Source organism: Protopterus annectens, chromosome 9.part0 (assembly GCF_019279795.1).
Source record: "Protopterus annectens isolate FY-2018-M chromosome 9.part0, PAN1.0, whole genome shotgun sequence".
Classification (NCBI taxonomy): Eukaryota; Metazoa; Chordata; order Ceratodontiformes; family Protopteridae; genus Protopterus; species Protopterus annectens.
The window spans coordinates 228421860-228444051 of NC_056743.1; the positions used below are offsets into that span (position 1 = coordinate 228421860).

At 43.2% G+C, this 22192-nt stretch overlaps 1 protein-coding gene across 4 annotated transcripts in view; it reads left to right on the plus strand.

Annotated features, from left to right (window-relative positions):
- The window catches only part of PSMA1 (proteasome 20S subunit alpha 1), a 416885-nt gene that overhangs the window by 265060 nt on the left and 129633 nt on the right, over positions 1-22192 (plus strand). For all 4 annotated transcript variants that reach the window (XM_044082794.1, XM_044082790.1, XM_044082793.1 and 1 more), the window contains exon 9: positions 2825-2929. In XM_044082794.1, the coding sequence (XP_043938729.1) occupies positions 2825-2929 (105 nt within the window). The remainder of the gene's footprint in view (positions 1-2824; positions 2930-22192) is intronic.

Sequence of the window (22192 nt, forward strand, 5' to 3'; positions counted from 1 at the left end):
ATTAGCACTTCTACAATCTCCGGCCCCACCAGCGGAATTAGTCCTGAGAGCTCTAGGGTCCATGGCAGCTGCTGTCAACCTTTCACCACTAGCCCGCTTGAACATGAGGGTTCTTCAATGGACCTTACAGGTCCAGTGGTCCATCCTTCGACATCCGTTGGACTCCCCGATTCCCCTCAGCAGAGTTTGCAGGGACTCCCTACTTTGGAGGCTCCATTCCCGAGAGCTCGGGAAGGGCGACCGTTTTTGATGCCTCAACCCCAAGCCACGGTGACCATGGACGCTTCTCGCCTAGGGTGGGGGCATTGCATGGGCAGAACTGTCCAAGGCACGTGGACTCCAATAGAGACCATTCTGCATATCAGTGTTCTGGAGATGAGGGCGGTGCTTCTAGCGTTGCAGGCTCTCCATGCCCTTCTTCCTCCAGGGACTATTGCAATTCAGACAGACAACATGTCGGTGATCTGGTACATCAACAAACCGGGGCGGACCAGGTCTTACCCTCTTTGTCGAGAGGCCATGAGAGTTTGGGAGTGGGCGATATCCACCAACTGTTTTCTGTTAGCAACGCACATACCGGGTTGGTCCAACATTCTAGCGGACAAGCTGAGTCTAACTATCCTCTCACCTTACGAGTGGTCTCTGAACCCCTTAGTAGCGAAACAGATCTTCCACAGATGGGGTCAACCTTGCTGCGATCTCTTCGCATCACCTTCGAATGCAAAGTGCAGCGAGTTTTTCGCTCTAATTCCCCCGCCGGGGGAGAGCCCCAGAGACGCTGTAGTTCATGCTTGGCCATCCGGTCTTCTTTATGCTTATCCTCCTCTCCCGTTAATGATAAAATTCTTGCAGAAAGCTTGTCGGTCGGGGAGCAAGCTGATCCTCATATCTCCATTCTGGCCTCGTCAGACCTGGTTCCCGTCTCTACGGTCTCATCTCATCGCTCCTCCTTGGATCTTGGATCCCATTCCGGATCTGATTTCCCATCCTTCGGGATTGGAAACTCCGAATCTGGACGACTTCAAGCTCATGGCTTGGTTGATCCAGTTCAGTTAGTGGCTAGGACTCCCAGTATCTCGTCTCCTGTTAAATCCATCCTGGTGGCGGCGCATAAGCCTTCTACCAGGAAGGTCTACAACAGTAAATGGAAACGTTTTTCCATCTGGGCCCGACATAGGGATTTGGACCCTTTTACAGCTCCCATTCCAGCAGTACTTGAATTTCTATCTCACATTTTCCATCAAGGGGCCAGTTCTTCTACTGTGAAGGTTCAGATGGTGGCCATTTCCCACTTCCACATCGGGGACAATCTTAGGCCCTTGGCTTCCACTAAGATCTGTAAGACTTTCTTAAAGGGCACCTTTCTTTTAAGACCTCCTGTCAAGAATGCGGTTCCTCCATGGGACCTAACCTTAGTTCTTCAGGCTCTAACTGGTCCAGCTTTTGAGCCTGCAGCTTCTGTTGACTTAAAGTTCTTATCTTGGAAAACTGCCTTCTTAATTGCTATTACCTCAGCTAGAAGGGTATCTGAACTTCAGGCCCTTTGTACTAAACCCCCATATCTGGTCTTCCATAAGGACAGGGTATCTCTCAGGACTAGTCCTTCCTTCCTTACCTAAAGTGGCTTCCGAGGCTAATATCAACCAATCCATTAATTTGCCTGTTTTCTTCCCTAACTGTCAGAACAAAGGGGAGTACAGGCTGCATTCGTTAGATGTGCATAGATAATTGTGCTTTTACTTGCACAGGACGGCTGCCTCACGCAAGTTGGAGCAGCTTTTCGTTTCGTTTGCTCAGCCATCCTTGGGTAAACCAGTTACGAAGGTGACTCTAGCTAGATGGATATCCCACTGAATCTTGCTTGCGTACAAAATTTCTGGTCGGCCGGAGCCCTTGTGGGTTCATGCGCACTCTACCCGTTCTATGGCTACCTCTGCTGCGTTTTGGTCAAGATTTCCCTTGGATGACATCTGTTCTGCGGCCACTTGGGTGGCTTCTTCTCATACTTTCATTTTGTATTATAAACTAGATCTGATATCCAGAGGGAGGGCAGCCTTTGGCTCTGCAGTGCTCTGGAATATTCTTCCTTGAGGACCTCCCATGTTTTTTGGTAGCTGGGGACTGTGTCCCACAGGTTGCTGATCAAATGAAGTTAACTACTTCAGATAAAGAAGTTATGTACTCACCATAACTTTCCATCTGAGTAGGTAACTTCCTTTGTCAGCAACCGACCCCCCTCCCCTCCTTTCCCCTAACCTGTCTTTTTGTTACTTGAATGATGGAATGTTTTAGTTCTGTTATGCGGTAGGTTAGGATATTCAGGTATTGTTTGTCTGGATGTTTGATAATTGGGCAAACTCGATCTGAGGACTGGAGGGAGGTAGGGTATTATGGGTAAGGGGAGGAGCTTGGAGCTCGGATCTCTAGCTTGGTAAGGTGCCAGGTCGGATCCGATACCCACAGGTTGCTGACAGATGAAGTTACCTACTCAGATGGAACGTTATGGTGAGTACATAACTTCTTTTTTTGGAGATCTTTTTGGGATCAGTGCACATTTACTAAACCTAGATGGCTTCATTTTGTGTCCTCAATTAGCATTGGCATTTTAGATGCAGTGTTTTCATATCATTTCAGATGTATTGAAAATTACCTGGAGAGCAATGTTAGCATTCTATAAGTTACTATTTATTTTATTTCTCCCTGTAATTTTTTCTGTTTTTTTTTTGTGTAAATAAAGGAAACTCGGCTCACTGTTTGAGCTGTACTTTACAGGTAATGTTTCTTTTGTGTTTTCTGAAAAGTATTAAAATCTTTTCCTTTTCAGAATGTCTCAGTTGGTGTGGTAGGAAAAGACACTGAATTTACTAGCTACGATGATGATGATGTTGCACCATTCCTGGAAGGCCTTGAGGAGAGACCACAGAGAAAGGCAAGTAATAGTAGTCTGTAGAAAAATCTTACTGAAAATTTGTCTGTAAAACAGTGTTTGGTTTGAACTATTACAGTAAACTTTTTTCATGTTTTCATGTGATGTAGTTACATTTTACTTGTACGAGTCTGTGGGGCACGTAAGTGGTAGGGCTGCTGCTGTTCATTTTTGTCAGCTAGAAAAGAAATTATTTTGTTTGAATATCTATAGAAACATTACTAGGCCTTTATCTGTATAGCCTGGATTTCAGACAATGAGCAAACCAGTGGCACTTTTTATCATGTTGGACATACATTGCTAATAAAATACATGTATACTCTAAAATGCATTCAGTGATTTCCTTAGCAGTGGAAAAAAAGTTAAAATATAGATGGTCGTCTTTATCATAAATAGCTAAATGCTACATCAATGAAGTATTTGGTTCTGTAAGTTGGGTATTTTTTCATGCATATTGTACAAGACTACAAATCAATTTCTTGGAACTCTGCAGAGGGTTTCCCTTCCTCTGGTTTAGCTCTTATTTGTCCTGAAGGCTGCTTTCTGTAAGCATGTTGTAGATTGGATTGAGGTGGGTGGTAAGTTAAACAGAGACTTGCAGCCAAGTCTGTTCATTAAGGCAAAAAATTGTATTGATGGCTAATGTTCATGACTCGTGGTTTCTTGAGGGTCAGCAGATTAACTTTGGCCATACTCTAGTGTGCTTTGTTGTGATTGTGCAGTGGTCATAATTTCTGTGTTTTCTGTTGTGATTATGATTCTGTAAATGATGTTCTTCTATTTTACTGTTGCAATATTCATAACATGAGGGATTCCCCGTGTAGGCTGACCCAACATCTGGCCAGTATACCAAAGCCTTTTACTTACAAGTGGGTGGTAAGTCACACGTATGCTCCTCATGAACGGAGGGTGTAAAGGCAAGGTCTGCATGTACTGTCCTCAGAACTTCCCTGCCCACCAGTCTGAACGCCATCTTTGATAGTCAGTCTGCTTGCCCAAGTTGTTTGCTGGTGTATCAAGCCATTTCAGAGAAGTCCCCCATTTGGGATTTCTTTTTCCTTTTTGTTACTACTTTTATGTAAGTTTTTTTTTTTTTCATGACATCCAAGAATGTCAAATGCCAGTGTGGGAGACAGATTCCACATAAGAATAGTCATGAGCAGTGCTTGTTTTGTTTAGTGTCTACTCAGGATCATAAATCTTGTTCCATTTACCAGGCCCTTGTGCCTAAGACATTACGTAGTCGACTTTTGTCTCTAGCTATTTACCTTGAGAATCAGCATCTAAAATGCTTAGCGAAAGACACTATGGAAGGGACTTCTGGGCCTGAGGTAGAGTTATCTTTGAAGAGCGAGGCCAAAAAAGCCTAGGTCTGACTCTTCTGCTGGGCCTCCTACATCTTGCGTCTCTCTTGAGGCTGATGAAGGCCCCCTACATCTTGCATCTCTCTTGAGGCTGATGAAGGCCCAGAGATGCGTCCAGTTCTTGGGTTGGATTCGTTGGCTTGGAATGCTTCAGAGGCCGCCATGGATCCCACTACAGGCACGTCCTCAAGTGCTCTGCAGACGTCCAGTTCAGATACTCAGGGGGAACCTAGACTCAGAGAACCAAAGAAACCGTGTTAGATAAAACCTTGGTGCTGAAATAAATCCAAGTAAAAAGTAAGAGATGCACCAAGATAGCACACAGCAAAACGTTTAATCACAACAAAATACAAGGTAAGTGCTTTCACAACCGAAGTTGCTTCATTAGACACCACAGTAAAGAATGCACAATTTTAAATAGATATCTAAAATGCCAATTAATCAATAAATATCACACAATGATTGAGTAGTAGTTAAGAACAATTAAGCCTCATGCTCAAACTCAAACTAATAAAAGCATTACTTAAAAACATTGTACAAGAAAAATTCAAATACCATACATAAAAAAGCACTTAAATAACTTATAAAATCAAGATAAAACATGGAAAAATACTAGTCAGCAAAAAGTTAAATAGAATACCTGAAAACTAAAAGCTAGTTAAATACATAAACTAACTTTGAAAAAACTTAGCTAATCTTAATGCTTAAGATGTCTAGCCTTTGAAAAAGGGACTAAGGAAGTAGTAGCATTCAAACCAGGATACTTTTCAGCATTAAGTTCCAGAATCCACTTCTGTTCATGTCGCTCTGTGATCTGTTCATGTCTCTCTGTGATATTCTCAATGTCACCACCTGTGGGGTTTCTATAAATATGTTGTAAAACAAAAAACTTAAAGGAATGAGAACGGCTATTGGACATAACATGATTAGCTAGAGCATTTGATGGTTTATTATTACTAATATCTCTTATGTGGTCTAAAATACGATCTTTAAGCATTCTATTTGTTTTTCCTACATAAAAGGCAGGACATTGTACACAAAAACAATAATAGACCACATCTGTAGATCTACAATCAGTATATTGATTAGTATACAATGAAAATTGCCTAGTAGGATGTACATATTTATTTTTACTATATATAAATTGACAAGCACTACAAATCCTGCATGGAAAAGTACCATGCCGATTGGAACTAGTGATAGTTCTAGATAATTCACCATGACATAGATGTTGTTTGAGGGATTTATTATTTTTAAAACTAAAAGTAGGAGAATGTCCGACCTTGTCTACCAAACCAGGCACTTCTTGTAGCAAAAACCAATGCTTCTTGACTACATCTAGGTATTGGTTGATGTTGCTAGAAAATGAAACACCACCCTAAAATCATTACTGACTAGACTCATCACTGAAGGCCCTGGGGGGATCCCTCAAATTTTGGTTAGAGAGGAAATTCCGACTACAGTTAGTGTAGGCCAGCGTCGGGCCCTTCCACCTTTCATACCACCATGCAGTTAAAAAAGAAGAAAAAGACTAAACTTCTTTCTGCTCCCTGAGACCCTCAAAGTGAATTTTACCCAGGGCTTATTTAATGCCCTTATGGCTTTAAAGCCTCCTTGAAGTATCTCTGTCCCTTCTCTGTCTTGGGCATCTTCCCCCTCACAAGAGAGTTGGAGAACAGGAATCTTCTGAGGATGAAGTATATTCAGATGATGAATCCTTAGCATATTCTACCTAGATTCCATCTCTAAAGTGTGCATCTCTGGAATAGGACTCTAATGGCACAGAATATCCTATACAAGAAATTACTTTTGGGGAAAGTTGATAAATGAGGGAGTTTTTCAAGTGGGATTGTTCACAGGTTTCAGAAATGCAGAAGGGATATTATGAGCTCTTACAAATGGAGTCTCCTTCCCCTTCTGCTGTTCCACCAGTTTTGCCAGCTTTACTAGATGCATTCTCTTCAGTGTCTCAGACTACAGATTCTCAACCCACTGCCCGTAAGAAGCCAGACCACTTTTAAAAGTGCCAGGGGACAGCAAATTTATTTTCAAGTATCCTTCAGCTGACCCTGTTGTGGTTTCTGCGGCTTCAGATAAACCCTCCAAACTACTGCCATACACTTTCCTTCTTCCTTCTGATAAGAAAAGCAGGATTATGGAAAGGCTGGGCAAGAAGGTCTACATCTCTGCCACCCTAACTTTCAGTGCTACTAATTACCACACTCATATTACCAGATATGTTTTGGCTTTTCTTTTCCAGGCCATTCAAGTTGTTTCTAACCTTCCAGATTCAGAAGGACGACGCATGCCTTGTCCCTATTAGGGGCTTCCCCTCAAGTAGCACACTATTCCATTAAGTGCAGCTGTGATGCAGCAGATGCAACTTCCAGGGCAGCTGCATTAGGCTCTGTTTGAAGGAGGTATTCTTTGTTAAGGCTTCAGCCATTACCAAGTGACATTAAATCTAAGTTAATGGGCGCTCCTCTGGATAATAATGTTTTGTTTAGTACTGCTGCTGATGATTTGAAGTTCTTGCAGGAGAAGGGTAAGGAGTTTCAGGATTTGAAACATATTTTTGTCTCACTTGTGCCAAAGTTTCACAGAAACTATCCTTACAAGACACCTTTTGTTTGTAAATAGGTTTGGCCACCCCTATCTAAAAATAAGAAGGGTGGTAGGATAATTCTTCCAGCTAAGGCTTCTCAGGCTTCCCCTGCCCAGAAGCAGCCTTTTCCCGACAAGTCATGTAATCTGTGACTACCTCATTTGCCACAGCCTTATTCCTCCTTCCCTTTGTCTTTCCCAAACTGGAAGAGACAGAGAAAACAACGCAGGACACATGGGTTCTTTCCATTATTCAACAAGGGTATTTCATGGCCTGGAAATCTCTCTTTCCATTCTTAAGCCTTTCTCAGCCACCTCGGGAACAGCTGCAGTTCTTCCCAAAGGTGCTTCAGGAATTGCTGAATTGGGGAACGATTGAGGAGGTTCCATTGGCTCACAGAAGAGGGTTTTATTCCAGAATGTTTTTTGTGCCCAGAAAGGACGGTTCTTGGAGACCAGTTCTGTATCGTTCACACCTCAACACGTTCCTGAAGGCCCCTTCTTTCTGCATGTTGTCTCTTCATACTTTATTTCCTCTCATTCTTCCTCAGGCTTTCATGGCCTTGTCGTGGATATCAAGGATGCTTACCTTCACATTCTTATTCATCCCCTTTACAGGAAATTTTTACATTTCTCTGTTGCCTTTTCAGTTCTCTGCTTTGCCCTTTGGTCTTTCTACTGCCCCAAGGGTATTCACCAAATGCCTATCTCCTGTAATTGCTTTCTGCAGGTTTTGAGGCATCCAAGTTTTCTCTTATCTGGACGATGATCTGCTTCAGGCAGTCTATCCACAGATCTTATTGCAGAACCTACACTTAGTTATTTCTCTTCTGCAAAGTTTGGGTTCACAGTCAGTTTCAAAAAATTATCTCACTCCTTTTCAGGATCACGTTTTCCTGGGGTCCAGGATACAGGCAGACCTTGTGGTGGCCTCTCTGCCTCCTCCTAAGGCTTTTTCCATCATTTCTTCCAAAATCATCTTCCTCTACACTCTTACAGCCAGGGAGTTCCTGAGACTTCTGGGTTTTTAAGTCTTCCACCATTCCAATGTTTCCACTGGCCAAACTCCATACGAGGAAGTTTCAGTGGTACCTGAAATCAGTTTGGATGCAGCATATACATCGTCTAGACTTCTTGGATCCTCTTCTTCCCTGTCTAAAGAAGGAACTTCGTTGGTGGATTCAGCAGATGTCTCTGAACTCAGACCTCCTTTTACATCCTCCTCTTCCCTCTCAAGAGCTGTTCACAGATGCTTCAGATGTATGTTGGGGAGCAGCCTTCGGCTCCTTGAAGGTACAGAGGATTTAGCAACCTTCTCAAAGAAAGGAGCACATCAACATCAAAGAGATGAGTGTTTCTGCTAGCTTTCATCTTCTCCAAGACCTCTCAAATTGTTTACAGACAATATCGTAGTCCTCTGGTATGTAAACAAACGGGGGATGGAATATTATCTTCTGTGCAGGTTAGCTTCTATGGCAAGGGGAACTGCAGTTCAGTACTATGTCACTCTTCAGGCAGTGTACATCTTCTCCAGTCAATTAATGTGGCAGACAACCTGAGCAGGTCCTTGACTCAATCCCATGAATGGATGCTTCACAGGGATGTGTTTCTGGACATTGCCTACCAGTGGTACTCCTCAAGTAGATCTGTTTGCCTCCCCTCTGAACAGACAACTTCCTCAATTTTGTGGCAGAGTCCCAGATCCTCTGGTTTGGAAGGTGGACGCCCTATCAGTTTCTTGGAAGAGGGTGTTTCTTTTTGCATTATCCCCCTTTCCTCTCATTTTGAAAGTCCCGTTCAAGATTCAGCAGGCAAACCTAAAAGTCTTGCTCGTGACTCCCTTTTGACCAAGACAGCATTGTTTTCCTCTTCTGCATTTCGCCAAGGGCAGTCATCACAAGTTACTTCACAGGGTGGACCTTCTCACACAAGACAAAAGGTCTGTCATTTATTCAAACCAGTCTGTTCTGCATCTGACCCTGTGGGTAATAGGGTATTGTTTCTTTTCAGACATCTTTTCTCTGAGGACATGCTTAGGGTTTTGCAGGAGGCCAGGAAATCCTACTTATCCAAATGGAAGAGGTTTTCTTTTTGGTGTCTTTCAAGTAACCTGGATCCACTGACTGTAGATGTCCCAGTGGTTCTATCTTGTTTGTGAGTATTGCTCAGTGCTGGGTTGCCTTACTCCTCTGTCAAGGCCCAGTTGTCACCTCTTTCTGCTTGTCTGCCTTCATCTCCTTTAGCCGCTAGATTTGAGATTAAACAGTTCCTCAGAGACTTCCTTTACATTAGACCTACCAGGGAAGCCTGTCCCTCTGTCTTGGGATCTTAACTTTGTTTTGGAAAAACTGACTGGCTCCTTTTTGTACCTGCAGCTTCAGCTTCCTTGCAGCATTGTACTTAGAATACTGTTTTGTTGTTAGCTTTGACTTTCATCCAGATGAGTGTCTGAACTTCAAGCCCTTATGGCTTCTTCTTCTTTTTTGGTTTTTCTTCAGGACAAGGTGTCCTTGCATACGTACCCCTCTTTTGTGACAAAGGTTGTGAATGAGTTGTCGCTTAATCAGTCTACTCATTTGCCCACTTTTTTCCTTCTCCACAGTCTGCTAATGAGAATGTGCTTACACACCTTGGATGTGCATTGACAACTCAGATTTGATTTGGATATGGCTAAGGCTAACAGAAAATCTGATCAGCTTTTTGTTTCTTTCCATCCCAGGTTGTTGAGATTGTCTTTGTTTCTAAGCAGACTATTTCTTGGATTTCTAAGGCTATTTCTTTCTGTTATGTTTTTCATTGTAAGAGCCTTCTTCCTTATTGTTAAGGCTCATTCTACTAGGGCTGTGGCTGCTTTTTTCAAGGGTTTGGATACTAACTCCATTCTTGAAGCAGCTGTTTTGACTTCTGTACATACCTTTACCAAACATTGCAAGTAGGATGGAGTTTCCAGATCTAGAGCTGGCTTTGCTAGTGCTATTCTTCATGGCTTTTTAGAGAGTTCTACTGGTCCTTCCTCCTCCCACGTTTCTTCCAGAGTTTTGGTACTCTCCCTCATGTTAAGAATACTGCAGCAGTAGAATAGAAGGACATAGTATAGTTGTGTAAAGTCTTGCCATAATGATAGATGTCTTTCTCTTCACTGTTGCAGTATTCTGTCCCTCTCTCCTTCCCCCGATGATCGTTTTTCTTTTGGATGTACAATTTACTTTTTTTGTTCCTTGGACTGGCGTTCCTTCTGGGGTATTCAGTTCTGAGCATAGTACTTACAGATGTTGCTTTTATGCCCTGCATTCACAAGGAGTGGAAGTGCGACGTACCATGTACTTGTAAGTAGTAAAAGGCTTTGGTATACTGGCCGGATGTCTGGTCGCCCTAGGCAAGGAATCCCTCATGCTATGGATACTGCAACAGTAAAAAAGGACAGCTATCTGTGTAAGATTTTACAGAACTATACTTGCTTCCTTAACAGTGAAGTAATAAAGGTATAGCCACAGCTGTTTGTCACAGTGTTTACTTCATTTTTAGTATTAAAATTGTAGTACTCTAATAACAAATACCTTACTGCATCATCCGCACAAAACACCAGACATGAGGTTGTCACACATACTAAATTATTTCGGATCAGTATAGATTATTAAAAAATTTCATCTACACATCCAAAATACTATTAAAACTAGGTCCCCTTTACAGAGCATAACCCTACTTCACCTTTCAGTCTAGAAAGACCACTGCCATCTCATATTTATTGCCAACTCATTCTTATGCCTCTTCCCTGCTAACAGTTGTTAATTCCTCATTTTTAACAAAACTGGAACAGTGTTATGATAAAATAGCATAATTTGGACTCCACCTTCCAAGTAAAAGCCATTGCCTATCACTGAACTGGTTGCAATTCCCCAAAAGTATACTTCATTAACAAATAAATGTTCACAGTGAAAACAATGATGCTATATATACCCCCCATCTAGATCTCTCTGGTCTAAGGACACACATTTTGTCTAAGTCTGTTGACTGAATAATAAACATGGTGAAACAGTGTATTCCTCACATCTGTCCAGATGTTGGAATTCTTTCACATAACATCTAAAACAAATCATAAATCCAAAATACTTCAAAACAAACCTTTGTATTGACTTCTTGGATCCCAAACAATTCTCCTGTCACTTTCTCCTGGCTAAATGTTGTTACAGGTCTGTCCGTCTTTTCTCTCCCTAGAGCCCTTTTGGTCGTCTTGCATAATTTAAACTTCTGGGCATTCATCAGAAGATCCAATAGCTTAGCCACACCTAGAAATACTTTGCTGTGTAGTAGTAATGCCCTTCAAAGTCTATTGCACCTGTTTATTAACCTAATGGAAGCCCTTATTATTGCTACACTAAAACTGAATTGTAACTCTAGAATGTAATGTTTTCCAGGATCCCTTTCCTATTTTTTATATATATATATATATATATATATATATATATATATATATATATATATATATTTTTTTGTATTTTCTATGTTTAACATTTTTTCCCTTGTATGATTGTATTATTGTTTGATATATTGTAAGATTTATTAACAGTGGAGCTTTTCTTCCTCGTCCTGTGCTGAAAAGGGGCCTATCATGGCCTAGTTGGACTTTCCTATTAAATGCTAATAAATAAATAAATAGATAATAAAAAGCTGTTCAGTTAAGTGAAGCAAAGCCAACCAAGTCTATGAAAACAGTCATTTTATGTCAGTTGAATGAATTTGCAAGTAAACTCTTACTTGTATTGTATTACATGTGGAAAACTCCATGTTTATTGATGCTGCCTACAATGAGTCAAACGTTTTCCTGTCAAGACTTGTGACAGCAGCAGTTACAGAAAGTTAGTACAAAATCAGTAATTTCCAGCTTGCATATAAAACACACACACACGGAGTTGGTCTTTATTCAAGAGGTGGGAGATTACTCTTGGTTATTAAACTTAAAGTTGCTGAAGTCCTTCTTAAGAATCATAGCTTGCAGTATCATTCCCAATTATTGAGAGTTGCCCACAGGCAGACATCTCTTCATTGACCCTGACTTACTCCGCACACCAGTGGTCATCACCAAGACATTCAGTAGAAAAGGGAGTGTAGTATGTACCATTTTTTTTCTTTTCTGCACAGAGAAATTGGTAGTCTTGTCAGTTTAGTGCAGATGACCTCTAGAGTACTGCAGTAACTACTACACTCATTTTTTTCTGTGTTGGTATTACCTTATTTAATTTACTGTGTTTTTATGTAATTTTGAAGATATATTAATGGCCATTGACACCTGTGAAAAATATTCATAATCTGTTCCTTTGTGAGACAGATTCTGCTGAAGGACTGCTATCTTCGGTTCCTTTCCTGCTTAGATGAGATCTAGCAGATGTCTTGTGAAAACAATGTTCTTCTCAACAAGAAAACCTTGCTTTGTAGACCTCACAAACTCTGGCCATTTATTGAACATAAGGAATACCCTTTGGCTTTCAGTCAAACCATATATCCTTTCTCCCTCAGAAGACCATTCCACTAGTGGTTCTACGTATAAGCCATAACTTCACCTTAAATCGGATAAGCTGATAATTTAATTTTGATTGATAGATTATATGGAATTATGGAATGTGAGACCTTAGTAACCTCATTTTGCCCCTTAAGGGGTCTGGTAGCATTGGCTTTAGTAAAGTGCAACATTTTAAGGCCTGGCATCTGTTTCTTCCAGATCCTGGGCTGTTGCTGACCATTTGGAGGCCAGGTGTTGAATAGCATTTTCTCAACCTAGTCCAGACTTGTTAGAGATTCTTGCTATATCACAGCTATTGCCAGTTCTCAGGTATTCAGGGACAACTAACGGCATGCACCTCTAGGAAATGCTCTTTCCTTTGATATTTCCCTTTTTGCCAGAAGCCCTAGTACTTTGGATAAAGAAACAATGATTTCATCAGTTTTTAAAAAGCCTGATTTGAACAAGTCTTCAATCTTATTCCATATGGGCGCGAGGCAGTTGTGCCTTTGTCTATCCCTGGCACCTGCCTTGACTCCAGCAATTTTTGATTATAGATGAGTTACTGAAAAATTTGTGGCAGTATGTCTGAGTTCATTTTCTAGCAACACTAGTGGAAGAGAACCTTGCACCAAGAGTAAAAGAGAACAATTCTCAGACTTTGAGAAAGAGAAGGACCTAATCTGTTCAGATTAGATTTGCTCTTTCTTGGGATGTGCTGTAGATGGTCTATTCATTTTGGTCCTCCTGTTGAGCTGTCTTATTCATAAAAATCTTAAATCTTGTATAAGAACATTTTAAATGTGTAGGAGGCGGCAAAGTAATTTTTGGACAGAAAGAGGAGTTTAGAATTGCTAGACAATAAAGAGCTCATGTGAGTGATTGCTTCTTCAGTCTTTCAGGTATTCAGGGGTGCCTTTGATAATGCTTGTCGAGAACCAGTTACAATCACTGACTGTCAAAAAGTGACAGGTTTTACCCAAAGAGGAAAAAAGTTATCTTTTTAAAAAAAAAAAAAAAAGTCATTGCTAGCACTACATTAATCTCATTGGATCACATAGGGGTCCAGACTGGCACCTCCTAATTATAATACTCCAAAAAAAAAAAAAGGAAAGTCTAATCATGGAAAGTTTGGAAAAAATATCTATCCTGTGCCTTGGAATTAATGATTACAGTTTGACAAACTCCCGTACTTCGATATCGGGTGACCTCAGATAGATGGAAGATGTTATGAATGTGATCCAGGATGGATGACTGAAAAGGATACATTTGAGACTGTGTCAGTCTGTCGTCAGATTCAGCAAGCGTGCATCTATAATTCTATAGGTCTGTCTCCAGGACAGCCATGTCTTATACATTGATTATAAAGTATGCTGAGGATTTAGCCCTTACTAGATGTAGAAGCATAGCCTCTTAATACTCCTTTTAACTAGGTCCTTTTGTGTATACCCTGGCAAGAAGTGTTGAAAGACTGGAAGAATAGGTTGACAGTACAGAAAGTATGATGGTTGTTTCCTTCCCAGTCAGTGTATAGCTTTAGTGGTTACTGAGATATTGGAAGTTGCCTACAGATATAACAAAACTAATGTATTCTGTGTTTAATTATGACTGATAGTCTGCATCTTAAAATGGATCTTAACGGACACTACCAACTTAAAGATTATGTCCTTCTATTCAGTTTTGCAGTGTTCTTTACATATGGGTTGTATTCCACCCATCGACTCTATGTCCGGCATGTATACAAAAGGTTAAAGCGACTGCCTGTACATGGGATGTCGCATGAAGGCACAGACAACGTCATCCATAAAAGGGAAGTCCGCACTTACAATTTGCAGAACTTTTTTGCTGCTGTTTGGAAAGGTTGACTAGTATGTTCGGTCTGCAGTTGGATACCATTGGTGTCAACTTCCAGCTTCAGATAAGTACCCCATAGGGGGATTTAATATATTGCTACTGCCTTTTGTCTTGTTAATGTCATCCAGGAAGGGTAAGTGTAGGTGTGGAAAGCAAATTCCACCTAAAGATAGTCACAAGCATTGCTTATTTTGTTTAGGGCCTAATCACGACCATCAATCCTGCTCTATTTGTCAGGCCTTTGTTCCAAAAGCATTGTGCAGTTGCCTGTCGGTCTTGAATCTTTATTTAGAAAACCAAAGACTCAGACATCTGGCTAGGGACACTTTGGAAGGTTTTGTGAGTACTTCTGAGCCGTCTGTAAAGAGTAAGGTCAGCAAAGCTAGGCCCAAATCCTCTCTAGCTGCTCCTGCTCCCACAGACGTACCCCTTGAGATTGATGAAAACCCAGTGGTGCGACCGGAGGTAGAGTGCTCCCTCGGTGGGTACCAGTATGGAAGCCATCAGGAGTGCGGATCCTAGCACATCCGAGCCTTTGCAGACATCCAGTTTGGATGATTTGGGGGGACTGTGGCTAGTTATTGCAGAAGACTCTGGGACTGTTCCAGCTTCTTTGTCTAAAGAGGTGTCTGAGGTAGGGCCTACGTCCACCATTTCTCCCCACCAGGATAAGCATGTTAAAAAGAAGCAAAAAAACTAGGCATGTTCCTGCACCATCTAGTCTTTCGTCGGATTGGGTTGATTTATCCCAGGGTCTCATTAAGGCTGTGATGGCTTTGAGGCCTCCAGCTTCGGCTTCTCCTATAGCCAGCCCAGCCTTCTCCTCTTCTATGATGCTGCCATCGGGGTCTCAGGGTCGTTCTTCAGGGCAAACTGTAGAATTCTAAATTCATGACACTAATTCTGAGGAGTCTTCCTCAGATGAATACTCTCTAGCGTACTCCCCCCAGATCCCTTCTCCACTAGAATATGCTTCCCCAGAGGAAGAGTGTAATGGGGAGATTCTCCCATAGAAGAGCTTTCCTTTGGGGAAACTATTAATAAAATGAGGGAATTCTTTTAAGTGGGATTCTTCTCAAATTTCAGAAGAACAGAAGAGAGATTATAAGCTACTCCAGTTGGAGGCCCCTGCTCCTTCAGCAGTTCCTCCAGTCCTGCCAGCCTTCTTAGATGCCTTTAAAGCAGCATCTAAGACGCATGACTCCCAAGCCCTGCCCCTAAAAGACCTGATCGCTTCTATAAGGTCCCTGAGGATTGCAAGTTTCTTTTTAAATCCCCCTCAACTGACCCAGTTATGGTTTCCATTACTTCAGGTAAATCTTCACACCCATCTCCCTCTACTAGACTGCTTTCCTTCTGATAAGGAAAGTAAAATTTTGGAAAGATTGTGTAAGAAAGTCTATACTGCTACTACTTTGGCTGTCAGGGCTATTAATTACCAAACACATGTCTAGGTATGCTCTGGCCTTGCTCACTCAGGCTACCCAGGCTGTTTCCCACTGCCTGACTCCGAGGATAAATGTTTGGATCTCTTACTTTTATCAGCCTTCTCCCAAGTAGCTAGACGGTCAGTCAAGTGTAGGTATGATGCAGTTGAGGCCTCTTCCAGAGCAGCAGCTTCTGCGTCTGTTCTCACAAGGCATTCCTGGTTACATCTCCAGGCACTCCTTGATGACATTAAGGCAAAATTGCTTGATGCTCCTCTGGATAATTCCTCATCGTTTAGCAAAGCAGCTACAGAATTATTTAAATTACTGCAAGGAAAAAGGGAAGGAACTTCAGGATTTGAAACACTTGCTTGTTTCACCAGTTCCAAAATTTCATAGGAACTTTCCTGCCCTTTTGTCAGGAAACCTGCTCGCTCCTCCACTTCTGCCACTTCTGCAACTAGGCCACATAAGTCTTTCAGGAGACACCCATGGGCTAAGGCTGTTACTTCTGCTGCTGCTATCCCTGCTCAGCAGCCCTTTCAGCCCGAAGTCCTCTCTGATACTCTGTCCCCTCTTCCAAGTCATACCCCTTTGTCTCTTTACCTCTCTTGTTTCCCTAACTGCTTGGATGGAAATTGCTCAGGTCTCCTGGGTGATTTTAGTTATCCAAAACAGATACTTTATGACTTGATTTCAGAAAATACCTCAAACCCCCACCCCATTTTTTTTTCTTTGTTTAACTTCTACTGAAGGTTGTACCAAATAATGCTGCTTTATATAAGGGATCATTAATTACAATGATTTACAGGGTTTTGAGATCTAAGCCATGCACATCTGCATGTCACTGAGCCTGTAGCAGCTGCACTGGACAGTGCATCAGCTGCATTTTATGTATACTTTAAGGAATGCCTCGTTAATTGAGACAGATGAGAAATAATGCTTGGTAAAGAGTATTTTACTTCAGAGGAGGGAAACTGCAGTTTTATTCATATCTACAAAAGTTACTAGTAAATATTTAATCATGCGAGCCTGAAAATTAACTGTTCTAGTGTAAGTCCAGTACAGGTCTCCAGGTTCCCACTTTTTTGGGTACCAGATATATTCTTGAATAAAAATATTTTCCTAGCTGAGATTTTGGAGCTGGTTGTATGATGCCTTGAGAACACTGATTTGCTTAGTAGTAGTATTCCTGGCTAAATAACTTACAGATGGATCAGCTACAGGGTTATGAAATTTGAATTTGTGGGATTGAAAAGGTTATCCAGCTCTTTGGGAGCAGGAGATTGACAGTTGGGGGAGGACCAGGCAGCATTGAAAGCATCCTCCAGAACAGCAGTAATAGGGGATGGCCATAAATTTGGGAGTATCTTCTTGGAGTAGTTCATTTTTTTTTTTGTTTCACGGACTTCTTTCTGTCTCCATTGGAAAAGATCCTTCACCCTTTTCAGACACAATGTGTAGAACGATCTGATATTGTTAATCCTTGTTCATTCCTTACGCGTAGGTATCGGTTCTGAGCTCGGAACCGAGATGGCCATTTTCCAAGCTCGCGTCAGCTTCAAACTCTCGAGCTAAACTCTTACCCACAATCTCCCTCTCCCCGTTACCTTAAATTTTGTTTGCCGCATTGCCATCTGGTCATGTCAAGCTACTTCTCTTGAGCCAAGTACAGTCAATTGTTTAATTGCTTTACAAATTACTTTTCTGTCAGCAAAGTTGATATTTTATTGTCTCTTGCCCTATCGCATCTAGCGTTCATAATTTCCTAAGGTTTTTTCTGTCCTTTACTTACCATTTTTACCGTGAGGTAATTTTCTCTTTACCATCGTTGGTAATCCTTTTCCCTTTCTCTTTCATACCTTCGGGTACTCTCTTGTACCATTGTTGGTACTTTTCTATTAGTTAATATGGCAGATAAAAAAGGTAGTCTGGGGTTTAAGCGGTGTTCTGGTTGCGGACACAAACTGCTTACATCTGATGCACACTCTTTGTGTTTATTGTTTGGGAGTTTCCCATTTATCTGTTGAACCACCTTGTATTATTTGTGAGAACTTTTCTAATAGAACTTTGTCAGACAGGAAAAATAAGCTGATACTGAAGGCACTTCTAAAATCTCCCTTTTCAGAGGCTATTTCTGGGTCAGAGGTCTCAACCCCTCCTAAAGCCCATAAGAAAATGGATGTTTCTTCTAAGGCTAAATCCTTGCCTTCGTCCCCGGCTGGGGACTCTCACCAACCAAAATCTAAAAAGGCTAAAATTCGAGCTCCGGTGCTCTCTGTCAGCCCCAGTGCTTTTGGTGGCCAGACCTTCGGCACCGAGGCCTTCGGCTCCATTAGTGATTTCATCTCCGTCCTCTCCTGCAGCCTTCTCCATATCGGCACAGAGGGGCTCCTCGGTTCAGACCATTACCACTGGATCGGCACCGACCGTTCAGTCGGTGCAGACCTTGACCGTGTCGGCTCCAAGATCTTCCTTGAAATCGAGGCCTTTATTGTTGACTCCAGTTTTGTCGGTTCCAGCTTCGGCACCAACAACCACTTCGGCACCAATCCCTGTGTCGGTGCAGACAGTGACATTGGCATCAATGACTTCTTCGGTGCAGACAACAGTAGTCCAGTCTCTCTTCGGTGCAGACAACAGTAGTCCAGTCTCTCTGCACCGTTGTCCTTGGTGCGGTCAGATGAGATGGGCACTGAGTCTGCCTCTTTTGTGGACAGGCCTGTTTCTCCCTCAATCTCTGTGAGGTCCACTTGAAGTCTTTCCGAACATGATGTGTTGCATCTTGTGGGCCAGGCATTCTTGGCCAGAGGTATTCCACTCCTCGAGAACTATCCTTCCCTGGGAGGTGATCATCCATCTCCAAAGACACCTTATTCTCCTCCTTTATTGCCTTTGAAGTCCATGGATATAGTACAGTCTTTCCCTTCTGCGGTTCCCTTTATGGATCTCACTAAGGAACCGCAGTTGCCTTTGTGGCAGGAAAGTTTTGCTATGACCCAGGATGTCAGCAGTGACGCGCATAGCTTGCTGCTCCATAGCCATCCATGGACTCCGGGACAGCAGGCTGAGCCACTTAGGGGAGGAGTGCCCCCTGTCCTGGACATACACTCCTCTCCGGGTGGACCAGCCTTCCAACTGATGGAGAAGGCTTTTGCTGCTGCTGGCAATACTGGACTGTGTATACCTCCGTCCTCCTCTGGTACACTGGTTTCACAAGTCGCACCTAGCAGACACCGGGTGCAAGGGCCTCAGGACATATTCCCTCTGGAATCCTCCTTTCGATTGTCTTCCTCAGCTTCTCCCACTGAGGAGGTCCACCTGAAAAGTTTATGCAAGAGGAAGCACATGGACTCCACAGAGGAGTCCCTCACCGAAGACACAGATTTCGATGAGGGGGAAGGATCCCCTCGGTCACCCTCTGATGTATCCTTTGATATCCTCGAAATCCTGAAACAGAGAGGTGACTGGCAGTCCTCTAATCTGACCCCTGAGGAATCTGTGTTCCTGCAGGCCTTTCGCGCCCGGCCCCCTACCTCCTGGGTTCCTCCACCTGCCGATGAACTCGTCAAGTTCATCATGCAGCATGCTTGAAAGGCCCCTGATACCATCGAAGCTATTCCATGGAAGCCAGATAAGATCTTGTTCCCTCCTGCTTCAGATCCCCATTGGTCCAAAGGTCTTCCTGTAGATGCCTTGGTGTTGGCGGCCGCAACAAAAAAGGATCTGACAGAAGAAGAAGTTTCGACTCCATCCCATCCACGAACAGAGAGAGTCCTGCCCCCTGGAATGAAGGAACCTTTGCTTCAGCGACCTTTGCTATCAGGTCCCTGAATTATATGGCACATTTTACCAGGCTTCAAAGGGATCTGGTTTCCGAGTTCTCTGAAACCTTGGCTGGTGCAGTGTCTGAGGTCCGTGACAAAGTGGCCTCTCAGCTGGCCACCATTGAGTCTATATCCAACTCCTCTATGCGATTTATATCTCCCGCATCAGAAGGAGCAGCTAGAGACGACATGCCTGGATGCGCTTGTGCAACTTCGCGGAACCTTTTAAGTCTTCCTTTCTTAATGCCCCCATTGAGCCCTCCTCATTGTTTGGGCCCAAAGTTAAAAGCACACTGGCCAGATGTGAACAGGACAGTAAGACCCTTTCTGCTGTAGGTGTCCGTTATTCTTCCCCTCAACGTGCTTTCTCCCAAAACCAAAAGAGTGGGAAGATATGGTTCAAGAAATCTTAGGGTCCTTTCCGTGACACGCAGGCTGAGTTCTCCCCCAGAGGCAAAGGGGGAAACTCTCAGGGAAGACTCTCCTTTCTGGGCAGAGGGGGACCCCGTAACCAGGGTTCCAAGGATTCTTTCCCTGGTCAATCTTACCAGCGCTCCTGAAGAGCGACCCAACTCCTTTCCTCTGGAGGTGGTTGGGGGACGTTTCTCCTTGTTACCCTTCTGCCTGCCTAACCATCACCACCGATTCTTGGGTACAAAGGATCATAATCAGAAGTTATCATATCCCTTTTGTCCTGTCCCTTCAAAAATCTTCCTGACGTTCCTCCCAGTGAAAGGGAAGAAGCAGCACTAGAGATAGAAAAGCTGCTAAGAAAAAGAGTTATCCAAATAGTCCATCCAGACCAGATAGGAACTGGAATCTACTCAAGACTATTTTTGGTCCCAAAGAAAACCGGGGACTGGAGACCAATTTTGGATCTCGGTGTATTGAACAAGTTTGTGAGAGTACAAAAATTCCGTATGGTCACTATACAGTCTATCCTCCCGCTTTTGGAAAAAGACAATTGGATGTGCTCTATAGATCTTCAAGATATGTACTACCACATAAAGGTGGACAGGCCATCAAGAAGATTTCTGCACTTCCGTGCGGGAGCCAGTCACTACCAGTTCAGAGTACTGCCCTTCGGACTCTCTACAGCCCCCAGAGTGTTCACAAAGTGCATGGCAGTTGTCACAACTCACTTGCGACTTCAAGGATTCCAGGTGTTTCCATACCTAGACGACTGGCTCATTTCCGTCCCCACCAGACATCTACTGGAAAAAGCCTTGGCATACTCTCTCCTCGCTGCTCAAAGGCTAGGCATAACCATAAACTGGCAGAAATCCAATCTCACCCAATCTCAGTCGACAGAATTCATAGGGGTTATCTTGGACACCAGGAACTGCAGAGCTGCTATTTCAGAGCACAGAATTTTAAGGATAAAGCAATAACTAATTCCAATCCTTTCAAAGGAAAAATCCACGGCTCACTCGATTCTACAGCTGTTGGGTTCCATGGCAGCCTCCATCATCATTGTTCCTCTGGCCAGGTTTCACATGAGGCGTCTACAGTGGCTACTGCTCACCCAATGGTATCCTTTTCAGCACTCTCTTTCAGCCATGATTCGAGTAACCCACATGTGCAAACAGGATTTAAATTGGTGGATGACACACAATCTCTCACAATGGTCTTGCCCCTTCTCCCACCAGCAACCCAAGGCCACAGTGACCACGGATGCCTCCCTGATGGGGTGGGGGGAGCTATGTCAGGGACGGATAGTCCAAGGCACTTGGTCCCAACTGGAGGCCCATCTGCATATAAATGTTCTAGAGCTGAGGGCGGTGCTTCTGGCATTGCAAGCATTCCATCCCCTGCTGCTGTCTGGGACAATTGCAATTCAATCAGACAACATGGTGGTGGTCTGGTACATCAGGAAGCAAGGTGGAACCAAATCTTACCCCCTTTGTCGAGAGGCCATGAAGATATCGCAATGAGCAATAGCTACCAACCGTTTTCTTCTAGCAACGCACATTCCCGGAAGTTCCAACGTGATAGGAGACAGACTCAGCAGGTGCATTCTTCAACCTCATGAGTGGTCCCTGAATCCCTTGATAGCGGCAGAGATCTTCCACTGCTGGGGCCGTCCTTGCTGTGACCTCTTCGCATCCCTGACCAACTACTAATGCAGCAACTACTTTGCCCTGATTCCCCCTCCGGGACAGTCACCCAGGGACACTCTAGTCCACGATTGGCCCTCGGGTCTTGTCTATGCATTTCCGCCCTTTCCTGTCATTCCCCAGTTTCTGAAGAAAGCCCGGCGGTTGAAGAGAAAAGTAATCCTCAAAGCACCATATTGGCCCCAACAGATTTGGTTCCCATTCCTTTGGCCTCACCTACTAGATCGACCATGGATTCTCCATCCAATCCCGGAGTTGATCTCACACCCACAGAACCTGATTATCCCAGTCTGAACAGCCTGAAACTAACAGCTTGGCTACTCCAATTCCCTTGATTGCCAGGCAGAATGATCTTTCTTTACCAGTATGTGATATTCTCATCACTTCTCGTAAGTCTTCCAGTAGAATTACTTATCTGAGCAAGTGGAAAAGATTTACCTGTTGGATGAAAGATAAACAAGTAGACCCCTTTTCAGCACCAGTGTCGATAATACTAGACTATCTGGCTGACCCTCTACCGTTAGAGTTCATTTGGCTGCAATTTCTAATTTTCATGAGGGTGTCCAAGATTCCTCT